General features: G+C 35.3%; 2 protein-coding genes across 2 annotated transcripts; both read right to left on the bottom strand.

Moving 5' to 3' along the window:
- Positions 1-807: 807 nt before the first annotated feature.
- Positions 808-1,905, bottom strand: LOC130975888 (F-box/kelch-repeat protein At3g06240-like). Its single transcript, XM_057900606.1, has one exon. The coding sequence runs from the start codon at positions 1,903-1,905 to the stop codon at positions 808-810; it is 1,098 nt and encodes a 365-aa protein (XP_057756589.1).
- A 5,498-nt stretch (positions 1,906-7,403) lies between these two features.
- Positions 7,404-9,485, bottom strand: LOC130973181 (F-box protein CPR1-like). The gene is made up of 2 exons (XM_057897620.1): positions 8,172-9,485; positions 7,404-7,884 (listed from the first exon to the last, which is right to left on the bottom strand). The coding sequence occupies exon 1, from the start codon at positions 9,370-9,372 to the stop codon at positions 8,218-8,220; it is 1,155 nt and encodes a 384-aa protein (XP_057753603.1). The 5' UTR covers positions 9,373-9,485; the 3' UTR covers positions 7,404-7,884; positions 8,172-8,217.
- Positions 9,486-9,740: the final 255 nt, after the last annotated feature.

The following is a 9,740-nucleotide window of genomic DNA, read 5'->3' as shown; positions in this document are numbered from 1 at the left end:
AATGTTTGTGTTAACTAGAGTCATTAAAAAATTGGAATAGTATAGGTAGACAATGAAAATATTAAATAATGTAAATAATAGATATATCGGATGTTCATTTTACTAGTGTACGGATGGTTATTTTAATATTAAAATTTAGAGGATTAATTTAGAGGTGTAGTGTGTTTTTATTTGATTAGTGGTTGTTCATGTTGTTCAAAATAATCATTGTTCCCCTAGCATTCCCCTAAAAAATTATTCTCTTCAATTAATTTGTTATAAACACTCGTTAATAACTACTTGTTTAATTAACACATTAGAATCAGAGTTATAATTTGTATAAGAAGCACTTAATAATTTTTCTGTTAATTGTTACTTAGCACTTCTTATAAGGAATAAAATGATTTTGAAATTTCCAATTTTAAGATGCTAGTACAACAATAACAATAAGATCACCAGAAAATCAAACTTTAAAGAAAAAAAAAAAAAAAAACTAAAAGTGCCCTGAAGCTTCTTCCAACTTGCCAACCCTACAATTTATTGAAAATAGAATAATAACATGCCTAATAATAAGTTGGATTGCTCGTTATTCTCTTTTTGGTTGTTCGACCTCTTGCGAGAAATGATCCGCCACAAAAACTCACACCTCCAAAACCTGACTGTAGAAAGCAAGACAAGTATTAAAACTTAGATTCCTAAAATATTGTTAAGTCCAAATTCATCATCGCCAATATTCAAATCAAAACACACATTAGCAAGCAAAATTATCAAGATGATGAAAATCACAAGAAAAATAGTTGCATGGCATACTCTTTGCCCAAGTGGTCTTCAGTTGTTGTTGGGGAGTGTGGCGAGACTCTCTGTATACACAGTGCACCTTCCAAAGAAGCCACCGTGAATCACAACAGAATAGTGTTGAAAACATTGAAGCAACTCTCCTTCAAGATTATACTTGTGGATCTTATCACTTTTGGTATCTAGCATAATAAAATCACTGCCATTGGATGATAAGGCCAGAGGAATCATACATATGTTATGAATCTCATAGAGAGTCCAAGATGACTGCACTTTATATTCCTTCATCACCCATATCCTAGTTTTCTTGCCATTATTGCAGCTTAAGAAATACAAAGCTAGACACTCTCCTAATATCACCAGATCAGACAACGTCCCCACATGTTCCTTTTCAGGCAGAGCTATCGTTGAGAAACTCCTTTCTTTCACATCGAAGATTAGCATATCTTTGTAATAGCTATCTTGAATAATCAACCAATGTATAGCTCCATTGAAGAACAACCCCGGAGAGCAAAACAAACACTGCCTGAGTATAGATATGGGGAAGGGGAATACAGCATCAATTTTGATCCATGAATTGGTCCGCAATGAAAAGCAATCAATGCGGTATCTCTTAGCAGCTATTACTATCAAGTAATCATCATTTGATGCATCATAAGCAACACCATACAGAATCGCATTCTTTTTAATACTATAACCGTAAGATATTTTTTTGCAGGATCCAGTCACTGGGTTCCATATGATAATAAAACCCGGTTCACGGTGCAAGAATACAAATCCTCTGCAGGATCCAAGAACAACAAAATAGTAGGAGTCGCGTTCCTTCTTATTATTCCCAAAAGGGAGAGGGACATCTTTTATTGCAGCATGAAGAATTTCAGCGTCTTCATTGTATAGTGCATTTAGGTCAACCAAGCGAGCCTCCTCATTGTTCTTGTTGAAGAAGAATGAAGGGGCGAATTCGGAAGAGTGGTGAAGATGTAATTCCACGAAGTTTGAATCGGAGATGAGAGAAAACCATAGCTTAGAAACAAACTTGAGACGGAATAGATCTTTGGCCTGCACCCTCAATAAGATTGCTTGGAACAACTCCAGAGGAAGATCGTTGATGCTCTTCTGGTTATTATCCATTCATGCTAAGTGTTTTTCTTGCTCTCTATGATTCTTATGTAAATGCTTCATTGTATTTGTGAAGGGTTGTTGGTGGAAGATTCTATCAGACTTTAATTCTTGTTAGTAAGTTAGTTCTATTTTTAAGCCTTAGAGTTTCTCACGTACCAAATTTTTTTGAGATCCCATTTGAACCTAAAATTTAGTTTCTCAAAATTTGAAATATAATATTTAATAAGAACACTTTTAATTGGATCCTTAAAAAAATAAATGTATTACTTTAATTTGAATTTTTAAGTTTATTTTTAACATTCTAAAGTCATGATGCGTAACAAATTCATCTATGTTTTTGGCGCTGTTGAAACCTCATCTTTCTCATGACTGGAATACTTTTAAATTGGAAATATTGTTCAATATGATTAGAAAGATAAAAAGTCAGAACACTGAACATGCACACTATCTTCTTCCTCCTCTGTTTATGAGGAATTTTGTTGACAAGTGATACTTACAAAATAAAAATTGAAACTTTCAACTTTAATAATTAATAACAGTATAACGAAGGTTGTTTGGATTGAATTATATGAATTTAAAAATCAAATTCAGAATTAATTCAATTCAATTAATACTTTTCTTTTTTTGTTAAAAATTAGGTTTGAATCCACTTTAAAATTATGCGAATTTGGTCACTTGAATTGATTTAAGACTGAATTTAATTTAATTTAATTTAAACATCCATCATATATATCTCATGTATATGAAATATTATCTTCATCAAACAATGAATGATTATTACAATGACAATAACAACACACAAAATTCAAACTCTAAAGCAAAATAGAATAAAACTAAAGTTTCTTGAAGCTTTCAACTCAATTGCCAACCTTACAATCTATTTAAAATAGAACAACGTGCATGCATGCCTAAAGTTGGATTGCTCCCTTATTCACGTTCCTTGTTTGACCTCTTTGTGATTCCAATCATCCTTCACAAACTTGATATCTTCTGCCCAAGGCCATATTGCACCAGAACAGAAGGATCCTTCCCGGCGTTAGACGAAACCTCCTTCTCCCCCTTTTTACGTTGATTGAAGTAAGATTTCAAGCTCGCAATAGTGATTGCAGAAACTTTTTCGGCTGAGAACCACAAGTAACCAAGTCAGAATCAGCATATTAAAGCAGAAAAGAAAACAAACATAGTAAATCAATTTACCTATGTGATCATACACAGCTTGTTTATCGGTATCCCATTTCAACATTTCAGCAACCGACAATAAACCCTTCAGTCCCAAAGACTTAAACAAAAAATCCATTATAATATCATCATCAACAAGCCTATCATCTACATCCAGTGCTTGATAGGGCTCGGCATACCAGAACAAGGGAAACCTTTCCACTAAATGCTCATTCAAGTAAAAGGGGAAGCCCTCGGGTATACTTCTAACTTTCACAAACATAGATTTGAAGTCCTTAAACGATGACTTATACAGTCCAAAAATCGCACGACGAGGATAGCTACTAAGGTTCACCCACAAACCCCTATTTACCCCCTTCGCCTGAAATAAGGAGAAAAACAACCTAAGGGACGGCGGACGCTCTAGCAACTCCATCAGTATTTCAAACGCACGAACAAAACCCCAAGAATTAGGGTGAAGCTGAGTTGGGGCACAGTTCAACCAATATAAAACCCCACACTCGAACTCAGTAAATGGAAGTCTCACACCGAGCTCAGTAAACAGACAGCTATACATATAGAAAAAGGACCAATCCCCTAATCGGTCACAGACCCGGTCATCCCTACCACAAGGCAACAATTCTCTCCTCACATTACTACCATCTCTAACCCAAATGTTGGACCCCAGCAACCTCACAGACTCCTCATCATCAAACTGAGACATGCGTTCCCTTACCCTAGTATCAACCCAGTCATAAGGATCTACCACACCACAGTTCTCCATCAAGGGCGAGAAAAGAAAAAAAAATGCAAGAAAACAAGGAAGAAAACGAAAAAATCACAAATGACCTTGCTTACTCATCTTTCAGACAGCAAAAGAAAATAAACTTTATCCAAAATCCTAGCAGTTTGAAAAAGGAAAAGAAAGAAGTGAAGCAAAGCATAACTTCTATAAAACAGACGGTTACCAAAGTTATGCATTTACTCCATTTGATAAAAAAGAGGCAAGTATTAAAACCACTACCAAATCTAACGGACAGGGGTATCTCGAGAAGTGGGGTAGTTTTCACATCAATCATGTCACGATGGCGCGCAGAACGAAGCCACCACTGCAAAAGGAAAACGTTTCGAATACTAACACAAGACCAAGCCGAGCTTGGGGGCTGTAAGGAGCACACATGACGACAACTCAGCGACCGAAGATTCCGACACTCCTAATTTGAAAAGCTCGCCTTGATCCTGTCCAAACCAAGGCAAGCTTGGGGGCTATGATACGTCACCCTTATCCTCGGTCGCGCACAAAGCTCGGAACGTGAGCAGATGATATCGTCGGGCCGATATACTAGGCACGAAAACAGACAGTAATGGCCTCACTCATTCGAATAATAAGACACGTGCTCAACAAAACCTACTCACCTAAACAAAATATCATAACCAATCTACAAACTAGGACTTATCCACATGAAAACGGTAAAACAATCTTTATAAAGCCGAACTAATATTCTCGGCTAAAACCAGGTTCCACTACCAGTTTTCACATTCACTTATTCACTCACTTAATTACTCTCTCTCTCTTAATATTATCACTAACTTGAGCGTCGGAGTATCTTTTGCAGGTATTCCCGCCGCGGTGTTTGAAATCGGCCGACGTAAAGCTATTCCTCTCGATTGACGACTTGCTCGGAAGCGCTTAAGCTCGACCTCCCCAGTGTTCAGACGAATCACAATTCAATAATTATTCATAAATAATATTCAAAACTCACATACATTAATAATTATTAAGCAATTAAATTAACATGAATATATAACAAGGTGCAAATAAAGCTCATTAATTATTTATTACATACCATTCTTCCATTTCTTCTTGTCACAGCTGGGGAGTGTGGCGAGACTCGGTGTATACACAGTACTAGCGTGCTCTAGGGGTGAGCACGGGTAGGAGATGCGGAACCTGAACCAACCCGCGAATCCGATCATATTTTAATTAAATAAAAAAATAAAAAATATATATGGTTTGTCTATTAGACAATGATTATTCATTATTAATATGTTTGAATTTTTATGAGTTTAGTTTTTAATGTATTTGGTGGATAACATGTTTGAATTATTTCTATTGATATTACATGTTTATTCTACTTGTTGAATTTTTAAGATAAAAATTTAGTTTTTTTTTTTACGAATTTAAAAGTTATCGGGTACCCAATTACTCGAACCGAATCAATCCATTTTTAATCGGTTTAGTTTGGTTCAGATACATATACAAAAAATTATAAATTCGAACCAAACCGAACAAATTACATTTTGATCGATTCGTTCTAATTTTACTGTAAACCATAATTAAAGTATTTAAAACACTGAACCCTCTCTCCTTCAAGTTTATACTTGGCAAAATTCATATTGGCACTATCTACCACAATAAAATCACTGCCATTAGATAAGAATAAAGAAAGAACGCAGTGGTGAGGAATCTCGTAGAGAAGAATCCAAGATGATGGCACTTTATATTCCTTCAACACCCATGGGTTATCAAGGAATCACCGTAGTCGAAGAAATTCAAAGCTAGGCACCCTCCTAATATCACGAGTTTGGAGGATCACCACATTAGTTTTTGTTCAGGTAAAGGTATCTTTGAGAATCTCCTTTTCCTCGATCACATCAAAGATTAGAATATCTTGATTGTTAAATCGATAAGACAACCAATATATAGTTCCGTTAAAGAACAACCCCTCAGGTTTAAACCCGTGGGTTATCAAGGGTATGGGGGGTGCAACATCAATCTTGGTCCATGAATTAGTCCTCAACGAAAAACAATGAAGCTGATTTTTCTTAAAGGCTATAACTATTAAGTAATCATCATTTGATGCATCATGACCGATGCCTTGAAGAACCGCATTTTGATTATACCAATAATTCTTTTCTTTAACAATACAAACCCTCTGCATCATCAGTGGCCGAACTTAAAACAAAATTTTGGGAGGCCAGATAGAAGATAATTGTCAACATATTTTTTATATGGACCTCATTTAAGATAAATTTGTCTAACCTCATCTCTCTGATTTGGGTGATATTGTCAAATTTGAAACCGTTTTTCAGGGTCTCGTTCCAAAGAATTAAGGTCAAACTCATCAGATGCAACTCTTTGAACTTTTGAAGGTTGTATCTCACTTTCTTCGTGATTCATTAAAGTAGAAAAATTATTTACAAATGTTGATATTGTAAAAGTTATATGTTCTCCTTCTTGAATATTAGCCTTTCTCTTAAAAATACTTCAATTCTGTGATTTTTCATGATTATTTTATATAAAAATTTGAATATATATCTCCTGTAAAATATATAAAAAAAGTTAGAAGGACAAATATTAAAATTTATAATATTTATTAAATTTTTTATTAATTTATACAAATACAATAATATCAATACTTATTGAATATTCTAATATTTTTTATCATATAAAAAATTAAATTAAATAAACAGTAAAATATAAAATAATATTAAATTACTTAATAAAAAATACCTAATTTTTTATATTTGAACTCAAAGGGAAAGGGAGTGTTACTTATTGAATAGAGAGTGCAAAATGCCAAATCCAACATGTTTTGAATGTTTAAAACTAAAAACTATTGTGCAATAAAAGCAAAAGATGAAGATTGAAATTTGATATTTTAAGTCATAGTAAATATTTGAACCAACTAAACTATTTTTTATTTTTTAAAGAAGTATTACTAATTTTTTTAACAAAAGTTTGTGGGCTATGGCCCCCTTGTCTTAACAAAGCTCCGCCCCTGCTCTGCATGATCCAAGAACAAGTAAACGGGAAAGTATGTTCTTCTTCTTTCATGGGAAAGGGAGGGAGAATTTTTCTAATGAGGCGCCAAGGGTGGCACCACCATGAAAGAGTTCGTGTAGGTGTAGGTCAACGGAGCCAACCAGTTGATCCTTCTGGGTGAATAAGTATGAAGGGGTGGTGAATGCTGAAATGTGGTGAATATGAAATTCCACAAAGGTTGGATCGGAAATGATAGAGAGCCACCATAGCTTAGAAACGAACCTGAGAGGAAAGAGATTTTATTCTGCTTGGTTCGTATGCAATTGATGAAGGGTGTCTGAGAATTAACGCTTTGAGCCTAAGATGACATTAAGTTAAAGCTTATGATTCTAATTTCATTGAATGTACCTAATCTTATAACTTATAAGGATAGGCCATCTAAAAATTATTTATAAAATATATATTTATCTATAGTAATTGGCAGTTCAGCACAATAAAGTAGCGTGCGAAAGAATTTCGTGGTAAATTACTGATACTAATTCTGCTCCTCTTTAAAAGCTATTCACTTTGTATTTTACTCCCGATAATTTAAAACTAAATTAGATACAAGATTAATAAAATAAGCACACGTTGCTGGATAACACAGACAAACAGGAATTTTACAAGACTCATTTGACAAATTCACTGGATTCCACACCTTGCATTTGAAGTCTGCAGAAGAAACTTATTATCCCCAAAAGAATCTACAATTAAAACTTCTAGGATTGTGTTCATAAGGTTTTGACATGATAAAAAAAAAGTACATAATGTAATCTGCAAAATAAAACATCTGAAGTTTTGCATAACCAACTAAAAAATATTACTATTAGATTTTGTTCAAAAGATATATTAGATTTAACCAAAAAGAGACTAAACTTCATTTGCACGTTTCAAATGTTCTTCCCGGTGTGTCAAGCTGTTCACTTGTATTTGGCTCCTAATTCTCTTTCTTTGTTTGAATCCTTCGTGATGCTAACCTTTAGCAACATCAAGTTGTTCAAAACAATCATGGTGAACTTGATGGACTGCAAAATAATATAAACAAAAAGCTCAACTGATAAAAGTCAAAGGCTTTAGACATGAAAAAGATCTAAACTTTGAAACTGACCACAAGACCGGACTATAGGAAGTAAGACAGTGATTAATGATTCCCTAGGCATTGATAAATTCGACTTCACCATCCATAGACAAAAGTGACATTTGATTGGAACTTGATGCATAATGCATATTACTCATTACTTTTTCGTTAATTACAATGCAAGAAGACCAACATGAATGGCTTGGTGCAAAGCATAGGAGAATAGTTACATACCGTTTTCCTTCTTTTATTATTGTTATTATCCTTATCCTTAATGTCACTAGTGGAGTGGCAAGAGGCTCTCTGTATACACAGGTTCGGATGCAAAGTAGTCGACCGAAAAATAAGGATTTTTAATACATTGGAGTCTCTCTTCTCTGAGATTATACATGTAGAACCCCGTTTCGGAGGAATCATTACCTCTTCCAATAATATCACCATTACTGGATAAGCACAATGGCTGAAAGAATTTGCAAGGAATCTGATAGAGAGTCCAAGATGAGTGCACTTTATATTCTTTCATCACCCATATGTCAGTATTACAGCTATCATAATTGCAACCATACAAGGCTAGGCAGCCTCCTAGTAGGGCGAGTCTTGGATAGGAGCATGCACTCATTACAAGTTGTTCCGGTTTAGATATCATTGAGAAAGTCCTCTCCTTCAGATCAAAGATAAGAATAACATCCCTGTAATCAGGAGATAACTGCACCCAATGAATAGCGTCATTCAAGAAGAACCCAGTAGAATCGCTGCCAAAACTAAACAAGGGTTTGGGGAGTGCAGCATCAAAATCAATCCATGAATTGGTTCTCATGGAAAAGCAGTCAAAGTGATCATGGTTATTCATATCCTGCCAAGCTACAACTACTAAGTAATCATCCTGCGATCCATCATAACCAAATCCATAGAGATGGAACTTGCAGTCACGGCTAAAGAATTGGCGCTTACATCGAGAATCAATATGAGAGTAGGATATTAATTTGCTGGTTCCGGTCAGTGGGTTCCATACCACAAAATTTGGGTCTCGAACAAAGAAAATGAAGCCTCTGCAGGATCCAAGGACCTTAACAACGTAAGGTTGTGTCTTGTAGAAAGGGGGTGACACCTCTCTTAATGCATTATTGCCGTCACTAAATAGTGCGTCTAAGTCAACAGAGTAAGCCATCAAACTTTTTGCTATGGAGATGCATGCGTTGGTTGATACGGGAGAGTGGTGAAAATGCGATTCCGCAAACTCAGGATCAGAAATGAGAGAGCACCAGAGCTTGGAAACGCACCTGAGGCGAGCGAGATGTCTGATCGGTACCCGCAGTAGGATTATGTGAATCAGGTCAAGAGGGAGGATGTCGTGAATGCTCTTGCTCTTGTCATTCTGATTCTTCTTCTTCTTCATACTCGATTGCTCTGTCTGCTCCTTCTTCTTCTTATCCATGCTTGGAAGAGACTAGAGAGCAGCAGTGACACCAATTACTCCGTGATGCAGAAACAGCAGTAAATGAGAGATTGGGAGAGGGGAATGGAGATGGAGGTGAGGCTGTAAATTGTTAACCGTAAAAGGGAGAATGATTGAGAGATTAGGGTTAGGGATTTAATAGTACGGCTTCCATATCTTCAACTCAAATTGGGCTTTGGGTTGGGTCGGGTTTCATTCTGGGTCAAGAAGATAACCCGAACATTAACATGTTTATTAATCGGTTTTGTTAACTTCATTTTTTACTGAAACACAATATAAGCATCCCCATTTATCATTCGAGGAACACTCACGTAAATACATTTAAAATATTTTTTTTTAAGATATTT

This window comes from Arachis stenosperma, chromosome 4 (genome assembly GCF_014773155.1).
Source record: "Arachis stenosperma cultivar V10309 chromosome 4, arast.V10309.gnm1.PFL2, whole genome shotgun sequence".
NCBI lineage: Eukaryota > Viridiplantae > Streptophyta > Magnoliopsida > Fabales > Fabaceae > Arachis > Arachis stenosperma.
This window is presented reverse-complemented; position numbering and strand designations above follow the sequence as displayed.